The 22,684-nt window shown below is 39.4% G+C and overlaps 1 protein-coding gene across 2 annotated transcripts in view; it reads left to right on the plus strand.

Moving 5' to 3' along the window:
* LOC130558786 (inositol polyphosphate-5-phosphatase A) overlaps window positions 1-22,684 on the plus strand; it is a 121,246-nt gene that overhangs the window by 28,511 nt on the left and 70,051 nt on the right. For both annotated transcript variants that reach the window (XM_057341396.1, XM_057341395.1), the window contains exons 2-4: window positions 8,339-8,380; window positions 20,048-20,148; window positions 20,505-20,592. In XM_057341396.1, coding sequence (XP_057197379.1) covers window positions 8,339-8,380; window positions 20,048-20,148; window positions 20,505-20,592 — 231 coding nt within the window. The remainder of the gene's footprint in view (window positions 1-8,338; window positions 8,381-20,047; window positions 20,149-20,504; window positions 20,593-22,684) is intronic.

The following is a 22,684-nucleotide window of genomic DNA, read 5'->3' on the forward strand; positions in this document are numbered from 1 at the left end:
AGGCGTGTATTTCTGAAAATGAAAGAATAACGCACAATTCACATCTCAATGGAAAGAGCAGCTGTAAACAGGAAACAGTAACAAAGCATGGCGACGTCACACCCAGAGAGAGGACTGACTCTCTGCTTCCTTCACCGTCTCAGAGAAGATGATCTCCACACTTGAAACGTGCAAAACTTCATATTCTCAAAACAGACTGGAGTCGACCAGTCAGTCATACGGAAGCTTTCAATAATGAGACACCAATCACACACTTTACTTACGGAGATTTAGAGAAGAAGAACAGCACTTAATTTTAATTCATCTAACCTTGAAGTGTACAAAACACATCACAGTTCACACAAGAATATGAAGTTTTGAGGCGTTTTGAGAATATGAAGTTTTGCACGTTTCAAGTGTGGAGATCATCTTCTCTGAGACGGCGAAGGAAGCAGAGAGTCAGTCCTCTCTCTGGGTGTGACGTCTCCATGCTTTGTTACTGTTTACAGGCACTTTCCATTGAGGTGTGAATAGGCTTGTGCCGGTGATACATTTTTATGTTGCGGTAATTGATGAAGATTTTATTACGGTATTATGACGGTGATTAAATGCATTACAAAAATAGGTTGAAAACTTCAGTGTTATAGTGTCAACAACAAGTTTAATAACTTTTTCAAATATCAACCAATAATAATAAATAAATGGAAAGTAAAGCTTACTGATAGATTGTCAGGTGTTTAATGAAATATGATAAATATATCTTTGATTCCATACTAGATTTTAGTAAAGGATGAACACGTGATAGTGATGATTAAGCTGCCCACTTTACTTGTACTCACTTTTGCTGTACAATAGTGTATTCAACATACATAGTCAAATACAAATGTAACATAATATTCATGGCTTGATATTTAAATGGTCATTTTACTGACCCGTCACTATACACTATAAATAATTACCTGTCAGTGTCATTATTACAACAACTGTAACTGTACAAAAATAAGGGACATTCTTCTTCACGGTGATTTGAAGTGCCCGCGGTAACACTAACGTGGATTTTTACTACCGTGGTGTACCTTATTACCGAACACCGGCACAAGCCTAGATGTGAATTGTGCGTTATTCTTTCATTTTCAGAAATACACGCCTGTTTGAATCGGTGTCTTGGTGAAGAGACTGAACAGGCGTGATTAAGTAATTGTAGGCTTTTATTAGATGCGTGTCATTAGAGTCAGTGTCACCAGATGATGTGCAGTGTGATTTTATTTTGGGCCATTTAGGGCTGTCACGATGACGATTAATCGTCTATTAAATAATTGCGATTATGATGATTAATTGTCTGTTTAAAGGCTTTGACAATTATAACGATTGATTACAATTAATTTATTCAATAAATAAAAGAAACATTAAGAAAAGTGAAAATTCTGTAAATAACTAGTCACATTCCCCATAGAGTGAAATTAACAGAGAAAACTGAGATATGAGGATGATGTCGTCTTGTTGTGTAGATGCAGCAAATCTGGAATCACTTTAATAAACCTCAGAAACACAAAAATTACGAATCTGATACAACTCAAGTGATGGAGAAATGGTCTTTGAACGTAACAGTGAGTGCAGATCGAGGACGGTGGATGTAAAATGCTGCAGATCACCCTTGTTTTCTAAGGATTTACAATAATTGCGATTATGTCAGATATTTGCGATGAGACTATTACTTAATAATATTCCTAGTGCCATTGTATAAATCCTCTCTCTGAGCTTTAATTCTCCATCTGAAGAATGTTGGATTTTCTCTTACACACTCTTCATGAGGTATTTAAAGTAGAGCAGCTTTCCATTGTAAAGGTTTGTCGCCCTGGTTTTCTTTCTTCTGTCTTCAGTATAATGACACTGGTGTAGTCCGTCCTTGTTGTAAGCTTCTTTCTTCGGCACGTCTTCACTCAGTGTTTTTTGAGGCTGGTCAGGATGGTGGGCATCAGAAGTGTGAGCGATTCTTCATGTCTGATATGTACACGGCTGGACAGAAGTTCACTGTAGTGTCCCACTATGAGAGAGAAACTGGTCGCGCTGCAGTTTGTGTGTCCGTATGTTCCATTTCACCGCTGAATATTGACTGTTTGTGTTTCTGTGGACCTTTACGTGAGTTGTGTTTGGACAGTGTTTTAGTTCACAGCCGGATCTGATGTCATGTCTGTCAGTAGTGTTGTACTGTAAAGCCTCATCTGTTCTTCTGTAGACGTGAAAATCTACTTAAGGAAACCTTTAGAAAACTATGTAATGGTATTATCAAGTATAAGGAAATGTTCATCTGATAAAAACCTGTTTCTGTGTGGAAACTAGTTCTCAGAAAACTACCTGACATATTCCACCGTGCCACAGATTGTGTGTGTGTGTGTGTACACAAGTTGTGAATGACGTCTGATAATCCGGTAGTGACTCCTCAGATGTGTTACGAGTAATACATCTGGAAAAAGATCTGGAAAAGACCATAGAAGTTCATCAAATGAGAGTCATGTTATTACTTTGAAATTCTTTGATTTGTATTCTGTTTAGTCCCAATGTAATTCGAGAAATATAGAATGTGCAAATTGATTATTTTGCATTAAACATCATTCACTGGGATGTTTGATGTTTGTTTAAGGAAACCCCGTCAGACCTGCTCACCACGAGCATCTGCTAGATGGAAATGAGATTTGAGTTTGTGTTTTACGCCGGAGTTCCCCAGTGTTTGCTGTAATGCATCGCTGCCTCTCATGAAGATGTGAAATTATTTACTTTTCCATTCATCTTCCACTCCTTTAATATAAGAGTATATGATAATGTTTCTGTTCTGTACACATGTGGAGGTGTGTGAAGCAGTGTGAAGGCAGGTCTGGCTCAGAAAAAAACGGTCGTCGTAACAGCTGGTGTCGATGTCTTTACCGTTTAAAGTTTACAACTTAATCTGATGCCAAACTAAACTGGATCTGATTGTAATGAACACAGCAATAGTATTGCATAACTAAATGAACTAAAGCACGTGCGCACCCATTGCCAACAAAACACAGACATCAGTTTCACTCACCGCATGCGGTTCATGTCCGGCATCTTTAAGCGCTGGGACGGTTCCATATATCAGTTTCAAACCATCTCCAAATTCAGCGTTATATCACCGTTTATATAACATTCATCACCCAAATGCAGTGAACAAACAAACACCTGAACTGCTCTCTCGCTCGCTCTCTCTCCTGCACACAAGTGAAAGTGACGTCTGCGCATGCTCCTTCTCCTGCTCTCCGTGCTTTTCCGGGAGAATTGTCCAATAAGAGACTAAGAAAAATTGTTACGAAACAGTTTTATATGTTGGAAAAAACTTTCTGAAACCTGTACGATCGCTGGGGGAGTGTATCGAGCACAGAAATACTACGCCATACGCCCAACTGGTTTTTTGACAAGTTGACCATGTTAAGCATGAGAAGACAACACGTTTAACATTCTAAAGAAGTCATATGCATGACACACCGTTGCAGCACCCCTTTAAACAGTGTGTTCTATATAGTATGTGTGGGGGTAGTATGAATAAATGTTTTATTGTCATTTGTCCCGTATGACCCGTTAAAAAACGGACACCCGCTGTGAAGTTTTCCGCTATTTTTATTTGATTTAAGTTTGAAATTTGACCGTCGCTCAGCTCCCAGGTCATCATGGGAAAGGGAAGTCGTCGCCTTAGAATTATAAGGTTCTATCTGACATTTTGTTTAAAATTGAGTTATTCACATATTCTTATTTACATTATGCCATGTTTTTTTTTAAATGTGTAAATTTTGGGACTTTTTTACAGAAAACAAAAAGGTTCTATCTACAAAGTCGAATTATTATTTGGTGCTATAAGGTTGTATCTGCGAGCCAATTGAATGCACACAAGAGGACCAATCAGGATCAGCTTTCTTTGTCATGTGACCGGACTCCTCAGTGACAGTGGGGAATATGTGAGGAAACAGTGCAGCACAAAACAATGTTTAAAAGAAACCACAAGGTTCACTGTTTTATTAATACAGTATTTTTTAGGTTTTGTTGAGGAGTTTATTTTTGCGTCTAAAATATAAAATAAGTGTCATAAAAACCATGTAAATTTGACACATTATTATACCCCGATTAGATTGAAAATTGATCATATAATTGCTTTAATGAATGTTTTGGAGATAGAACCTTATAATTCTAAGCCGAAAGTGATTTTTCATAATCAGAAGGTTCTATCTGCGTTTGACCTGTTCCAAAAATCCCCATTTACAAATTTCAGAAAATGTTAATATTGTACATTTAGAATACATTAAGGGTCTCTGTCTTTTTCACATATGAAAGAGATTTGTTCCTCATATCATTTTTGCTTTATGAAATGCAAAAACTTTAATGCTCAATACCTCAAAACTATTCAGAACGCATATGAAACCTTATCATTCCAAGGCAACGAAGTGTCCATCTGATGCACACTCACAAATCTCGACGGAAGCAGTTGTAGACCATCCGGGTATTTCTCACCTACTGTTTTGTGCATACTGAGGTTTCGGACATACTACTCATGACTCTCATACTCATTTTCGCCTGCTATTTAGTATGGAAGTAGGCAATTTAGGGCGCACAGACTGCCTTTCTCTCTCTCTGTGTGTGTGTTTACGAGTGTTCCTTCAAGGCTGTTGCCGTCGCTGGTATCCAGGCAACAGTGTGCAGGTGGTGTGTGTGTATCTGGTCACTGTATTTAATCACGCACGCACACACACACACACACACACACACACACACACACACACACACACACACACACACACACACACACACACACACACACACACACACATCATTTGAGCTGTGAGTAGAGACACACGGTTGCAGCTCCGTTTTGGTGGTTTTATGTGCTTTCTAGGGCGTTGCTAAGCAGTTCAGTGGTTGCTAGGGCCCAGACATTCAGCCCATCCTAGTCTGTGATTGTTTCTAGATTCTGGTTCCTGATTTTTATTTTGTCAGAGTCACATGCTGTCTGTGATGTGTGTTCTCTTGAAGAAACGGCTCTTATCACAGGCTGACCCTGAGCACAATGACCCTGAGGTCACAAGGTCAGTGTAGCTTTGAAATGGTTTAAATCTTATTTATCCGACCGTTTTCAATTTGTAGCAATAAACAATGAGGTGTCACGCAAATCGCAAGTCCAGTACGGTGTACCACAGGGCTCAGTCTTAGGGCCTCTGCTCTTCGCATTATACATGCTACCTCTAGGAGCTATAATAAAGCGACACTGAGTTAGCTTTCACTGTTATGCTGATGATACTCAACTTTATATTTCCTCGAAGCCTCATGAAACACAGCAGTTCCATCGAATAATGGAATGCATAGTCGATATAAAAAACTGGATGAGTAACAACTTTTTATTACTGAACTCGGACAAAACGGAAGTGTTACTTATTGGACCGAAAACTGCTATAAGTAACAACCAAGAATACTGTTTAACTATTGACGGATGTTCCATAAAACCCTCGTCGTCAGCAAAGAATCTTGGCGTTCTATTCGATAGTAATCTGTCATTTGAGAGCCACGTCGCCAACACCTGTAAAATTGCGTTTTTCCATCTTAAGAATATATCTAAACTACGTCATATGCTGTCAATCTCAGATGCAGAGAAGTTAATTCATGCATTCATGACATCAAGACTAGATTACTGTAATGCACTGTTAGGTGGTTGCCCTGCAGGCTTATTACAAAAACTCCAATTGGTCCAAAACGCGGCAGCTCGAGTTCTTACACGTACAAAAAAGTATGAACATATTAGCCCGGTTCTGTCAACCTTGCACTGGTTACCTATAAAGCATCGCGTTAACTTTAAAATCTTGCTTATTACCTATAAAGCCTTACATGGTTTAGCTCCTCAGTACTTGAATGAACTCCTTTTGTATTACAGTCCTTCACGTGCATTACGCTCTCAGGCGTCCTGTCAGTTGGTAATACCTAGAATTTCAAAATCAAGTGCAGGTGGTAGATCCTTTTCCTATCTAGCGCCTAAACTTTGGAATAGTCTTCCCTGCACTGTCCGGGAGGCAGACACACTCTGTCAGTTTAAATCTAGACTAAAGACGCATCTTTTTAATCTTGCATACACTACTCTTCCATAATATAAATCTTCAGAGGGTTTAGGCTGCATTAGTTAGATCAACCGGAACCAAAAACACAACTGATGTACTTGTTGCATCAAAGAGTACAGAACAGTACTCTACTCTCAGCCAGTCTTGTCTCATTGTTCCAAGGTTACCACAGCGAGCAGGATGCAGTTCATGGCCTGACCTGATGGTAGAGCGGAGAATGGGAAGTGGGGACCTGACAAGAGCTGAGATGATAGAGCTGGATAAAGAAGGACGCGGTCTCTTGACATGTCTTCACCACAAAATTTCAAATGCTATTAGATTATTAATGATAATCTTAAACTATAATTTATTTTATTATTAAGTTTATTTATTTTATTTAGCCTTGTTGTGCAAGTTCTCTGGAGCTTGTGCAGAGGCAGCAGCTTTTGCCAGAGGGGAACTGGAATCCCCTGGTTGGGCCTGGGTTCTCCTGAGGTTTTTTTTCTCGATTAGAGTTTTGGGTTCCTCGCCACCGTTTGCATACTGTTTTTGCACTATCTGCCTGACCGGGGGGGCTGCTTTAGAATCTTAAAGTTTTACTTAATTAATATTGCATATAGGAATTTATTATCTGTTATATTTGACCTGTGCTTCTCTCTCCTTTATCCTAATTGTGTGCTCTCACTGAGCGTGTGTGTGTGTGCGTACTTGTCTGTGTACGTACGTGTGTGTGTGTGTGTTGTGTGTGTGTGTGTGTGTGTGTGTGTGTGCGTGCGTGCGCATCCGTGTGTGTGTGTGTCTCTGTGTCTGTGTGTGTTGGTGCGTGTTGTGTGTGTGGAGTGTTCTGTGTGTGGGTGTGTCTGTCTTCTGTGTTTTCAACCTTTTCTTGTTTTTGCAGGTACAACTTTGATTGTTTTGCTTGTAGTCAATGTGTCTCATGTACAGCTGCTTTGTAACAATGAAAATTGTAAAAGCGCTATATAAATAAAGTTGAGTTGAGTTGATTTGAGTGTGTCCAGATCATGAACAAACCCGATGTGTGTTATCTGCTGTCCTTCTTGTCTCTCTTCAGTCTTTTATCTCTTGTATTTTATCTCCTCATTATAGTCATGCATAGACAGACCTGGCTTGTATTTTCGATTGTTTTTTATCTTTTGTTTTTGAACACGTACCGCAGGAAGATGACATGATAACCTTATTGGTTTTGTCAATTGTTTATGTATTAGATCAGATTATTTCATTAAAAATGACTCTGTAAAGCACAAGAGCAAACTTTTGCAGAATATAAACAGTTTTTAAAATAAATAGTTACTGAGGCTGTGCGTCACTAACAAAGGAAAGTGTCCCACAAAGGAAAGAAAATCAGGTTTCGAGCATCATGCGGGAGGGCAAATAAATGACGAGAGAGATGATCATTTCTGTGAATTGTGCCTTTCATGAGTTTGTGGTGGATGTTTAATTTCTAGGTTTCTGATCACACTTACAATGAAAAGGAAACAATACACAGTAAAATTGTGTTTGACAGTTTAGTGTGTCTGTCATTTTCTGCTGAAATACCCGTTCTTGATGTTTGTAGTGCAGTTCACTTCAGTTTCCTTTTAAAGCCGTTCTCACGACGCTCCTGAAATATGTTCGGCTAAATCTGAACGCTCGCCAAATCCCAGGAGCGGCTTTAAACTAGGCCAGAGATGTGACGCGGGTTCGGACTGCAGGGGCTCCTGGCGGACACATGCTGATATTTTCATCAGTCTCTAATGAAGCGCAAATTAACTTTTAATAAGGCGAGGGAGGAACGCTGCGGTGCGCTTCCTCTAGAGGAGGTCAGTCCTACTTAAGCCTTGACTGACGTCGCCCCCTAGATTCACCACAGCGCTAGTGAAGGTCAAATCTGCAGCGACTGGTCTGTGAGCGTCGCATGAACCTCATAGTGACCTGAAGTTTTCCTAAAAACTGTTTATTTCTCATGATTGCAAAGAATATTTGGGGAAAAATCAGGGCACGATGAAACACTTAAAAGAGAACATGTATGCAGTAAATCTGTGTTGTGCTGAAGTGTTTATTTTATTTCTTGTGGAAGTCCAAAGTTCTGATTGGTCAGTAAAGTGTCCAGCTATCATGAGTACTTTTTGTAATCCAACTAAACGTGAAACCACCCTTAGTTTTCTATTAATATGGTAATGGTTTTGTATCATCATAGTGCCACTGTACCTGTTTTGTACGAGTCATGAGTGAATGTATTATTGAACTTATGTTATTATTTTCTCTTTCAGCCGGAGAACCTACAGAAGCCGTGGTTACAGGAGTTTTGCCAGGTAATAAACTCTCTGATATTCTCATGTCTGCCAACAGAAAACATTAGATTGACGTTAATCACTTTATTTGTTTTCCAGTTTCAAAGCGTGTTTTGTCTTTTGTCCAGAGACATTATCTCTTAAAGGGGTCATATGGCGGAAATACGTGTTTTTCTGTGTCTTTGGTGTGTTATAAGTTGCTCATGCATGTATTAGACACGTATAATTGCACAAATGAAAGTGTGGCGAATCTAAAAGCGAATGCTCACCAGACCTGCCTGAAACGCCTCGTGTAGCCACACCCCCACAAATCTACGTCAGTTGGTGGTCTGATTTGACTAAGACCGCCCAAATGTAGACTCAAGTAAGGTGGGCGTACCTGTCAGTACAATTGAAGAGGAACCTGATGTTCCAAATATGGTAAGAGGCGTCACATTTCCCTCACACGCTTGCAGTATTCCACCAATCACTACACACTGGTGAACTGGCCAATCACAGCACACCTCGCTTTTCAGAGCCATGAGCTTTGTAAAGAATCTGCGCGTTTCAGAGAGGCGGAGCAAAGAGGAGATACAAACATGCACGGTGTGTGGAAAATACAGCGTTTATCAACCTTAAATCATGTTTACACATTACATTACATCTAAAACAAACCATAATATTCCTTTTAGCCGTGTCATATGACCCCTTTAAATGATGATGTCCCTCTGATATCACCTCAAGATTACACTTCATAATGTGCATTCAAATCTTACCTGGCTAAAAAAAATGAAACAAGACTCAATACGTCCCAAAAACTCCTTTGAGTCTTGTACTGGACCAAATCACAGATACACATTTATTTCACTATTAAGTGAAGACGTGTCATAGACGTCACTGCTGTCCAGTCATGATGCATATAAATGAGTGTTTGTTTCTACAGCGGTGTTCAGATGTGTGAGAGTACTGTATGTGTGTGTGATATGGCAGTTTCTATAAGCTTATATATACCATATGAACAGATCTTTGGAGGTGAAAGAGTTTGGTTTAAACAGAGTTAGTTCTGACTCATATCATCCTCCTCTTTTCCGGAGAACATAAGAACACCTCTTCAGGTCACGGGTGAATGTTTGGTGTCCGTCGGTCATACAGTGTTTGTGCTTTAGATGTAGATTTCAGGTGTGTTCAGAGCTGCTGAAGTCACACGTGTAACCGTATAAACTAAAGTAAATACTGTACGCACAGTAACATCACATCTGACTCTGACTGTCAAAGTAAAGTGTGAAAAGTTGAAGATGAGCTCATGGAAGACAGATTTACAAACCAAATCCAGTTTTGCATCCTGTAGCTTCAGGACTGGATCCTTAACCTTCACAAACACAGATTTACCTGAGGTACAAAATATTTACCTGATCATTTTTTGACTGACAAATGAAATCGCAAGGAGAGATTGTGTCCTCTTTTCCCCTTACCTACACACCTACTGTGTGTTTATTTGTGACTGTTTACAGTACTTGCATTTCAGAAATTGATTTAGTTGTTGTTTCCATGACTGCGAGGTACTCGAAGGCCTTTTACTGAAGTTAATTCTGATGTGTGATGGTAACCGGCAGGTGGATGGAGTTTAAATAAGTGATTGTTTGCTTTCTAACGTGAATGCAGATAGAGCTGAAGGTTTGTTTGTCCATTTATGTCGCACTCGTTTAAAAGAACAGTTTCAGATCTTCTTGTGTTTATAGGTGAACTTGATTTGAATATTGTGTTTTTAGTCATCTTTATGAACTTTGACTGCAGGACGTTCAGCAGGTTTAGGAGAATCATCACGTTTGATTTTAGTTCTGTTTAAGTCTTAATAGCTGTTTATAATCAGAACACGAGATTTACAAATCAAATCCTTAGCATTTGCATTTTGTCCACTCCAGATATTTACCTTTAAAAACACAACACAAATTTACCTCAAACTAATCAGCATGTTAAAGATGTTCATTTGTGGGTGAGAAAATGAATCGCACCTTGTGTGTCTTCTGCTTTCCTACCCTGTGTGTGACATTAAATGTATTTATACAGTATATACATGTATATTTGACCAAATATAGGCAAAAGTGTTCCTCTTAATTATTAAAATCAGGAGTTCTTATGACACATAGAAGCATAGAATCAAGCCCCTAGTCATTAAGGCCGTGTTCACACTTAACTTCTTTTTTGACAAGAAAATGTTGACAGTCACATATTTAAAGACTACAATACTAATTTCTCGCTAGAAATGCAATCAGAAGTTATTGAAAGTGAAAATTAAACTCACATTTATACAAAACTATGCTCCAACTGGTGTTTCGGCGCAATTTTATTTTTTCGAGCTTGCGCCTTCTCGACCAATCACGTTCGTCACATGTTGTTATGGAAACGACAGGTCTCTGTCATTGGTTAGCTGTGGAAAAGGTGCTTGACGTAGGGTTTATTTTTCATAAAAGTTTAACTTTTTTCAAGACGCTCTGAGCTGCAGAAAAAGACGCTGGCGTTTAAAAAAAGCGCTCAGGACTTTTTTGGAAATACGGTTTACTCCATAGGATTATAATGTAAAACAGACGCTAGCAGCTTCAAAAAAAGAAGTCAAGTGTGAACACAGGCTTAGTCTGCTGCATTTACCAAAAAAAAACATATGGTCATGGTGGGAACTTCATAGAATGAATTTTAATGGCCGAGCTGTTGCATGGAAGTCTCACATCACCTGTTTCTCTGTTTGATGATGTCCGATGAGCAAGTTTGAGTTTGGCAGATGCCTGTTTGACTGCATTCTGCCATCTATAATGTTTTCTGGAGGAGGGATAATGATATGGAGCTGTTTTTCAGAGATGTTTTGGACAGTGCCACACTTCCAACAGGTTGAAGAAAGCCCTTTACTTTTTCAGCATGACCAGGGGCGATTCTTCTAGGTTTTCAATATAGGGGGGGGGGGGGGGCTCAGCCTCCCATATATAGCCACACTGCATACATTACTAAAATAAATAGATAAAGAGTATGCAGAATAAACACAAGTTATTGTTATTAAAATTAATATCGCATTAATCGATCAATTTATAATTCAAAGTGACAACAAAATTAAAAATCCATATAATAATGTTTTTTGCCTGCCATTCATTCTGATTAGCACGAGCGCTGTCACTCCTGTGCATGACTGCGTGTTCATCTGTCACATCCACAATATGTTTTAAATCAACACTTCTGTTCACTGGGAACTCCGAGCAATGAATAACACAGCCGCATCAGTCTGAACTTACTCTATCTGCCCGCCGTCTTTCTGGGGCTCTCAAACTGCCGCCAACTCTCTATAACTAGCGGTTCAGAAAAATAAAACCGCACTTCAACATTACTTACACATTTCTATGCGCTAAAATATCATCATGATCCTTTTCTAGAGTATGCCGTCATTGGTGTGAAGTGCTGTCATTTTGCTGGAGGTAAACAACTAGATAACAGTGTGACGAGGGGTGAACGCAGACAAAACTTTTTGCAGCGGATGGGAAAGTGTCTTGTATCGCTCCCTCATCATATTATGTAAACGGCATTTATAACAAAGAATTGCAAAGATGCAGATGTCATGTTAATGCACACACCTTTTCCTTTGCTTGTGATGTTCACTCTGTGCTGCAGATGTAGACTGGTGAACACGCTAAATAACGCAGCGATCTCGATTTCCTGGACAAATTAATCACATTTTTTAGGGGGGCTAAGCTTGTGATTTAGGGTGGCTAAAGCCCACCTAAAAAGAGCATAGAAACGCCACTGAGCATGACTGAACCCTAGTTCACAAAACAAGATCCATAAAGAGATGTTTAGATGAGTTTGATGTGTACACGACTGGCCTGAACAGAGCCCTCACATTGACTCCATCAAACATCTTTGGGATGAACAAAAAACTGAGAAAGTGAGCCAGATCTTCTCATCCAACATCAGTACCAGACCTCACAAATGCTCCACTGGAAGAAAAGGCAAACAAAGCTTTATACGGGAGATCCACGTATTTTTACAGTGTGTTTTGTCAATTTTACTGTACGTATAATGTAATGACAAAGTGAAGAGGTCACAGTAGCAGATCAGAAATGGTAACAGGGCAGTTTGGTGTGTGTTAGTGTGATTGGGGAGGCCTGAAAACTTCTGCCAAGAGTTCCTGTAATGACGTCATGGAAATCTGCTTTATTCTGCACTCTCTCTCTGTCTCTCTTTTTTTATTTTTGGCTTTAAGTATACACGAACACGACAGAGGGAATGTCAACTTATTTAATTTTATACTGGGCTAAATTGCTATTTAAATGAGCAGAAAAGATACAATTTTAAAGAATTTTGATTGTAATGTGGTGTCAGTTTTTGGTGCCTTAGTAAAGTCAAGGCTGTTCCTTTATTATTATTATTACTATAATAACTCCATCTATCTGTCTGTCCGTCCGTCCGTCTATCATCTTTATAATAACTTGTTTAACTTATTGTCTGTAAATTTTTGAAGATATATGTTGTCAAAGGGAGGCTCTGTGTTCTGTTGTTGACAATGAACTTTACTTTGCACAATGTTTTTTACTTTTTTGGGGGGAATTGGATCTGTATTTATGTGATGTGTAATTGTTGAAAGATAAATTGTATTAAAAGTTGTAAAAATCGAAACAACAATCTCTCTCTCAAACACACAAGTCTCAGAAGATATATCAGTGAGGCTCTCTCATGGACACCATGGTTTTAAACTAATTTAATGATAATGTTTATTACATCTGACCTTTGACCCCCGCACACACGCATTTTGACATTATTACATTTAAAGTCAAACAAGATCTGTGGTGTGATTTCTGAGTGAGACACAAAACAGAAGACGCTCTGGTTCTTCAGTATACTTCTGTGGAGTGTACCTCTCATTATATTATAGAGAAAGAGAGAGAGGAGTGAGCTATATAGAGAGAAGAATTACAGATATTTCTTGTTTGATGCATTTACAGTGTGTCAGCTGTTGTTCTGAAGCTGCAGAGAAATGATTTTGAGTTTATCAGTAAAGTATTCAGATGTCTTTAAGAAGATCTCACTGCTAGAGAATCTGTGTATGTGTTCTGTAGGGGGTGATTCACTTTCAGATGCTATAAACAGTTTAATACTTCACATAACTTCATTTCCACATGCTGTTTAAACAACTGAAATGTTTGTATGTGTGGACGACGATTCAGAAGCTCAAAAACACTTGGGCCGCACTTACACCGCATGTATCAAGTGACCCAATTCCGATTTTTTTTCCTCCAATGTGGCACAGATCGGATATGACCCATGACCATGTAAGCAGGAAAAATGCACATGGATTCCGATATTTTCAGATCGGTTTCAGGCCTCAATCATATGTGGAAATAAATCTGATATGAATCGGATACGTGCCGTTGCGTCGGCCATGTAAGCAGACAGATCGGATATCCACCCGTCATTGTGTTGTACATCATTAATTCCTTTCAAACAGAGCGATGATCCCGGGAATTTTTATACAATTGCCAGGAAACAAGAGCTAAGCGAGTTTGTCGATTATTCGAAAACTAAAAAAGCTATTGGAAGGCTCTATTTAGCTTAATCATGCATGAATGAACTAGACGAGACGAGAGAATAGCGCTGTCTGCTTAAATGCAGTTTTAAAGTTTGAAATGAATAAAAATAAAAATTCATCAGAATATCAAAAATTATCATCACAAAAATACAAATCGCTTTAATAAACTTGATGGCTCAGCGGCCTTTAAAACAATGATCTGTTCCACGCAACGGAGAAGCTCGGGCAGACACCCGCTTTACTTTTCACAGGCTTCACTTGACCGAGCATTTACTGATTTATTCCTCAACAAAAACATTATAAACAACATGAACATTATGATGATACACCGACCTAAGTGTCTATATTGTCTTTGTAATATTAAATGCAGTCTGCTTTATTAAGCGGTTTTTCGTTCGGTCTGCGCGAGCTTGTTCCAAAAAATCTAAATGATAAAAAACTTTCTCAGACTTTAAAAAACATTATTACACGGCTCATTTGAATGCTTGATTCTGATTGGCCAGTCGCGACATTCCAAGGGTTGTTCTTTTCAAATAACAACCGCTCAAAACTAATAACACATGACCGGTACCACTTGTATGTTTAATATCCCTCCGCTCCAACAAAGGTTACCGTCTGGCGCCATCTTGTGACTAAAACACTAGACAACCGCGATTTGCAATGGAAGATTTCAGCATTAATTTCAACATGTATGGTAAAAACAAAACGTTTCAGCAGTGGATAGATTTGGACGAAACAAATAACTCCCCAGTTACGCACTGGTAAGAGCAATGTCAGAATGCACAATTAATGGAAATGTGCAATTTAATACTTACTATAATATATAATATATATATATATGATTTATTACATGTGTTTCATATGTAGCGCTTAAAAATTGTTGTACTACATAGTTTCTTAGGAAAGTTAATAGCCGCTTGGGACTATATCTTTACATTATCGCCTGTACATTATCCCTTACATTTTTAAGTGCGTCATATAAATGAAAAATGCGCTGCTGTAATATCCTGTGCCTTTTATATTGCAGTTGCAAAAATACCAGCTCATTTTACTTTAAGACTCCGTTATCATTTGTATTAAGGCTCTGTAAAATTTCATTCGACAGTTCATATTTATCTTCCTAAACTGGCTGAGCTTAATCCTTCTCTTAGAACCTTTCATTCTGTTCGTTCTTATTGTCATTGTTCTGCATTTACCAATAAATATTTAAGTAAAATAAAAAACAACAAAATATGCTACATAATAATAACCCAAACAATATAGCTTATTTAGCCCTATTTGGCTAAATATAAAAGGAAAGCGGCAATAAAAGCAAACCGCACTATTGAGCCACCTAAAAACACAGCCAGGGAAATTCCGTCACATCTTGACAGCCCTACATTCACGATTAAAACATCTGCACATGACATGACATGACAGTACATTATCACGTGTCTTTATGTGTGTGGCGCACTGGGGGACAAATCCTGGGACACATTATGCGTTCATTCCCCAGATCTCTGTATGAAAAGGCTATTAAATAAGCGGCGGTGGCGAATGAGGTTTTTACTTATTTTTTTTTGGTCAGTACGTCTACCTCGGGTTGTTTCGCCATGTGCAGTGTAAATGCAGATATCGGATATGTGTCACTTTTAAAAGAAGATGTAAGCGGATATAGTCACAAAAACGGAATTGAGCATCAAGAACTGCAGTGTAAATGCGGCCTTATATGATTATTTCAGAGATGGAGTTCATGTCCTGTCACAGGATTGTTTGACATCCACGTATCACGTGACTCATAGTTTAGAAGTTATCATTTCCTTGATATATATTTACATCATCTCTCAGTGGGGATTTCCTCATGTCAGACTGTGAAATAGTGGAATGTAGTTGGTAAACCAAATATTGTCACAGTTGTAAAGAGCTTCTCTGTGACTACAGTACAATTTAAAATATACAAAACAGTATGACACTTATGTTCAAAACAAATAAGTAAATATATTTGTTCATGCCATTCTTGTTTATATTGTGTTTCTCACCAGAATAACACTTTATATTAAACATTTTGTGCTGATCTGTTCGTGTATTTAAGCTCCAGTAATGAATAAACCTTTATTTACTGTTACTCATGTTGTTTGTTGTGTTTTATAAGGATGGGTTTGTCGGCCTGTTTAGGCAGGATTTAGTGGCTTGATGTTTTGTTCTTGTTTGTGTTTGCATGTGAATTTGTTTAGATTTGAGAACAGTGTAAAGGATGATGTAAGTCAGTAGTGATATTAGTGTCTCATTGTGAGGAGGTGCAGACATGCAGACTGTCCTGTTATTAATAGCAGCTTTATATAACAGTGAAAAAGAACCGTGACGCTTGTGTTTAGTTATTGTGTTCAACGCAACAGCACACTAGACTGTCTACACTTAATGCTACACACACACACACACACACACACACACACACACACACACACACACATGTCTGGTTTATTATCTCTGTGGGGACAGTCCATAGGCGTAATGAGTTGTATAACTCAACTCAACTCAACTCAACTTTATTTATATAGCGCTTTTACAATTTTCATTGTTACAAAGCAGCTGTACATGAGACACATTGACTACAAGCAAAACAATCAAAGTTGTACCTGCAAAAACAAGAAAAGGTTGAAAACACAGAAGACAGACACACCCACACACAAAACACTCCACACACACAACACGCACACGCACCAACACACACAGACACAGAGACACACACACACACACACACACACACACACACACACACACACACGTACGTACACAGACAAGTACGCACACACACACACGCTCAGTGAGAGCACACATTTAGGATAAAGGAGAGAGAAGCACAGGTCAAATATAACAGATAATAAATTCCTATATGCAATATTAATTAAGTAAAACTTTAAGATTCTAAAGCAGCCCCCCCGGTCAGGCAGATAGTGCAAAAACAGTATGCAAACGGTGGCGAGGAACCCAAAACTCTAATCGAGAAAAAAAACCTCAGGAGAACCCAGGCCCAACCAGGGGATTCCAGTTCCCCTCTGGCAAAAGCTGCTGCCTCTGCACAAGCTCCAGAGAGCTTGCACAACAAGGCTAAATAAAATAAATAAACTTAATAATAAAATAAATTATAGTTTAAGATTATCATTAATAATCTAATAGCATTTGAAATTTTGTGGTGAAGACATGTCAAGAGACCGCGTCCTTCTTTATCCAGCTCTATCATCTCAGCTCTTGTCAGGTCCCCACTTCCCATTCTCCGCTCTACCATCAGGTCAGGCCATGAACTGCATCCTGCTCGCTGTGGTAACCTTGGAACAATGAGACAAGACTGGCTGAGAGTAGAGTACTGTTCTGTACTCTTTGATGCAACAAGTACATCAGTTGTGTTTTTGGTTCCGGTTGATCTAACTAATGCAGCCTAAACCCTCTGAAGATTTATATTATGGAAGAGTAGTGTATGCAAGATTAAAAAGATGCGTCTTTAGTCTAGATTTAAACTGACAGAGTGTGTCTGCCTCCCGGACAGTGCAGGGAAGACTATTCCAAAGTTTAGGCGCTAGATAGGAAAAGGATCTACCACCTGCACTTGATTTTGAAATTCTAGGTATTACCAACTGACAGGACGCCTGAGAGCGTAATGCACGTGAAGGACTGTAATACAAAAGGAGTTCATTCAAGTACTGAGGAGCTAAACCATGTAAGGCTTTATAGGTAATAAGCAAGATTTTAAAGTTAACGCGATGCTTTATAGGTAACCAGTGCAAGGTTGACAGAACCGGGCTAATATGTTCATACTTTTTTGTACGTGTAAGAACTCGAGCTGCCGCGTTTTGGACCAATTGGAGTTTTTGTAATAAGCCTGCAGGGCAACCACCTAACAGTGCATTACAGTAGTCTAGTCTTGATGTCATGAATGCATGAATTAACTTCTCTGCATCTGAGATTGACAGCATATGACGTAGTTTAGATATATTCTTAAAATGGAAAAACGCAATTTTACAGGTGTTGGCGACGTGGCTCTCAAATGACAGATTACTATCGAATAGAACGCCAAGATTCTTTGCTGACGACGAGGGTTTTATGGAACATCCGTCAATAGTTAAACAGTATTCTTGGTTGTTACTTATAGCAGTTTTCGGTCCAATAAGTAACACTTCCGTTTTGTCCGAGTTCAGTAATAAAAAGTTGTTACTCATCCAGTTTTTTATATCGACTATGCATTCCATTATTCGATGGAACTGCTGTGTTTCATGAGGCTTCGAGGAAATATAAAGTTGAGTATCATCAGCATAACAGTGAAAGCTAACTCCGTGTCGCTTTATTATATCTCCTAGAGGTAGCATGTATAATGCGAAGAGCAGAGGCCCTAAGACTGAGCCCTGTGGTACACCGTACTGGACTTGCGATTTGCGTGACACCTCATTGTTTATTGCTACAAATTGAAAACGGTCGGATAAATAAGATTTAAACCATTTCAAAGCTATTCCCTTAATGCCGACATAATTTTCGAGTCTATGTAGGAGTGTGCTGTGGTCAATGGTATCGAATGCAGCACTAAGGTCTAGCAGCACCAATAACGAGATACAACCTCGGTCAGACGCCAATAGCAGATCATTTGTAACTCTGATCAAAGCAGTCTCTGTACTGTGACATGCTCTAAATCCAGACTGGAATTCTTCATTGATGTCATTCCTTTGGAGGAAGGAGCATAATTGAGTTGAAACTACTTTTTCCAGAACTTTAGATATGAAAGGTAGATTCGATATAGGCCTGTAGTTCCTTAGTTCTCTAGGGTCGAGTTGGGGTTTTTTGACAAGGGGCCTTATAACAGCCACCTTATATGCTTTAGGCACATGTCCTAATGTCAGAGATGAGTTAATAATACCAAGAAGAGGATCTATAATTTCTGGGAGCATCTCTTTCAGTAGATTTGTAGGTATAGGGTCTAGTATGCATGTTGTTGATTTAGATGATCTAATAATTTTAGACAGCTCATCTTGATCTACGGTATAAAATAATTGCATTTTCTCCTTAAGGGCGCTGTAGTTAGTTTGTTCAGCGGGTTTCACTTCTGATTGCATTGTTATAATTTTTTCTCTAATATCTTGGATTTTATATGTGAAGTAGTTCATAAATTCATCACTGCTATGCTGATATACAGGATTAGAAGTCACTGACGATTTATATACAGTTTGTATACTGTACTGTACAAACTGTATATTCTATCCCCTATCCCTAACCCTATCCCTAAACCTAAAGATCATAGAACACTTTTTGCATTTTTAGATTTAAAAAAAATATTGTTCTGTACAATTTATAAGCTTTTGTGCCCATGAGGACCTCAATTTTGGTCCCCACGGTGACACGAGTCCCCATGTGTTGGTGTGCATTCAGGTTTACGTCCCCACCGGGATATACAAACATGAACACACACACACACACACACAATGCTCAACTCATCTACACGCCCTTCATTAAGACACACACATACTTAGCCTTACGTCACTCGCTCATGTCACACACACACGTTAGGTGTGAGGAGAAAAGCATCTCTAAACACAGTGAGTGGGGTTGCGTGACCTGACGGCTGGACGTTGAGAGGTTCACTAATCATGTGCTGTTGGAGCACAAGGCCATCAGTCTGATGGAAAATCCATAGTGTTATTGCTCTACATTTACTTTGATTTGATTTGGCTTTTAGACGCAATAATGCCACAGTGGAGTGCTGTGGGCCCAGAAGCCGGCTCTGTCCTGGACCTTACTGCCCCACGGGCCTCACAAATCCCATCTGACAGTGATGTATACTCGGCCCCGCAGCCTGAGCCTTGACCCGCCAGAGCCTGCGAGCGCTGTAATTCACCGGCATATGGATTTTCACTTACGGGTCGACACCTTAAACAGCCTGATCTCCGCGTGACCGTACTTGTGAAAACATGAGCAGAGTTTAACTGTCAGGAGTCTCTCTCTCTTTATTTCTGTCAGTTTGTGTCTTCACGTTTTCTGGATCTTGTTCTGCTATACGTTTTATGACTGTTTGTGTTTTTGATTGGGTATGACTGTAACCTGGTTTGACGTTGTGAAGTGCAGATCCACTTGATACGCTTTTAAATATTCACTCTTGATGTCGCTCTCCTCTTGTTTTGCAGACAGTTAAAACACACAGTCCGCACTTCGTGGCTCTTCACTGTCAGGAAGTTGGTGGGAAGAATTATGAAGCGTCCATGATGCACGTGGACAGTTTCATCAAGTAAGTCTTAATATCCTCCTGCCTGCTCATTGGCTCATTCAGGTGTGATGAAATCCATCCAATCAGCGTTCACCGTTCAATCATGTCAGACACTATCTGATGCTCACAAGGATCTGTTTCTGGGTCATACAAGAGCTTCAGGTCATATCATGTACATTATTTCCATATCAAATTAAATGTCCGTCTGTAAAATGAGTTTAAATTGTGATGTTATGTAATTCAGACATGTGATTGTACAGTCAGTGGGTCATTATTACTGTACAAAACAAACCACGACAGTACTCCAGGAGATACCACGGTATTTGCATGGTCAATCTTTACATGCGTGATAAATTTGTGTTTTGTTCTTGTGTCAGAGAACTTCTGTCCAGTGATGCCATGAGAGACTTCAGCAGAGCTCGTGTGTATCTCGACAAGAACTACAAGTCACAGGAGCAGTTCACGGTAAGTCACATCACATCTTCTGTCATTCAAAATCTGGTGCTGACCAAACTCCACAGAGATTTTCTGTCTGCACCGCTGTCCGTTCACTTCAGTGACCACACGGGGCGTCTACTGAGCAGCTTTAGTCATTTTAACATACATCGTCTCACTACTTTTGTCCATGTGATGTATCTTGTGAAGGATTGGACACACCTGCTCACTCTGGATTTTTGCCGTTTTACAATTGTGGTAAACTGACCAAAACACTGAACACGTTGATGTGCTGGAATTATTTCGTGACCAAACATTTTTAAATCGTCAAAATGTCTTGATCTTTCGTCTTCTTCAGAGCAGCCTCTGAAATGTATCATTTGCACACAACTTTGTCTTGATCATTCTCTTGGACTGGATATGTTGTGCATTGAATTTATAATCTCTGAGTTTACTCGGTTCTGGTTGATCTTCAGAATTTAATTTCAGGATAGCAGCAGTTACCTGCAGTGGCCACCAGGTGGAAGCAGAGGCTCAGTGATAAAAGTCCAGAGAAATAGATGAGCAGAAATCACTGGTCATCACAACAGAAATCTCAGAGATCATTGGTTAATATACATGTATGTGCTTTTTAAATAATATATTGATTAACACATCGAAAATGATTCGTGACACGTCTAACTATTTAAATGTGCATTAATCAAAGATCATGTTTGTTTGAGACTTATAAAAGTTATTACGACAGATGTCTCCATTTACATTTGTACTTTTGACAGACGTGTTTAAATCTTGCATTCAAGATGCACATCAGAGTTTTGTTTAATAAAGAGCATCTCGGCGATGACAACGTTTGGAGTGTCTGCGACAGTCAATAAATCTCTTAATAGTCTGCTCAGACATCACGCGTGTCATTTACCTGCACGCCGCCCGCGTTTGTTTTTCTCCTGTAACTGTTTGTTGTCCGCTCGACCTGTCGATATTCTCGTGACGTGAGATTTGTTTGCTTCTCTTGTGAAAAACGCAGAATATTAGTTTACACATGTGGTGTGCTTATGCGGAGAGATGTGTGATGTGTTTGTTCAGAGGAATTGAGGAGGATGTTGAGGGAACCCACAACAATTACCCAGACGCACTAGCAGACGCTCGAACACATCTGAATGATTGTGTGAGTGATTCAGTTGTACCGAAGCGATTCGTTGTAATGAATCTTTGTCTCCGTGAGATGAATCGTTCTGTAGGTCTGTGTTCAGGATTTTGAGTGACAGCGGTGGTTGTTTTATGGCTCTTGTAAAGTATACAGGAGGTAAAATGTCAATTAGAGGAAGCATCGCTGATCATACAGCCCCCCCCTCAGTTCACCAGTTCCAGACCATTAATATTTATCATGCCGCTCTGCCCCAGGGCCCAGAGGCTCATGGGTAATGATGTGCACTAATATCCGCCCCTTATTACCAATGCACGTGTGTGTGTGTGCTTGTCACAGTGTGGTAAAGCTAACTTGCCCTCGTCTGGCAACACACAATAACTTACTGCTGTGACACTAATTTTTAATTGGAGCCTAAATCCATCAGAGACACATGATAATATTAGAGTATCGGTCCTGTTTCATTCACTGAGGGCTGTTAAAAACCTGCCTCAGGTCTGCTCTCAGAAAACAGGCCGTGTTACTGCTGGTGATGAATGTACACGCGTGTTTGAGCGACATCAGGTGATGTGTTTTATATCTCACACACACGCTCATCTCTCTCTCTCTCTCTCTCTCTCTCTGTGTGATGATATCTCCGGCTGAAGGCTGATAACATTGCTCTGTTGTGTCCCGTCGGGCAGCATTAGAAGTGTCATGTGCTTTAGTCAGACCGCCGCTGCCCATGAACACTCACTCAGAGTAGATACAGACACCGAGATCTGTGTGTGTGTGTGTGTGTATGTGTAAAGTCAAGCATGAAAAGAGTTTGGTGCTTCACATCTCCTGCATCATTTGTGCTGATCTATGAGTGATTTCCTGCAATCACGCGTCTCGTTGCGGAATATCATTGAGATTTGTGGCTCTTTTACATTTAAAGTGATTTTAGTTCATGGAAAACCATTCTCACATTCAGTGTGTTTATTCTATAGCACGTTG

This window comes from Triplophysa rosa, linkage group LG9 (genome assembly GCF_024868665.1).
Source record: "Triplophysa rosa linkage group LG9, Trosa_1v2, whole genome shotgun sequence".
NCBI classification, from domain to species: Eukaryota; Metazoa; Chordata; class Actinopteri; order Cypriniformes; family Nemacheilidae; genus Triplophysa; species Triplophysa rosa.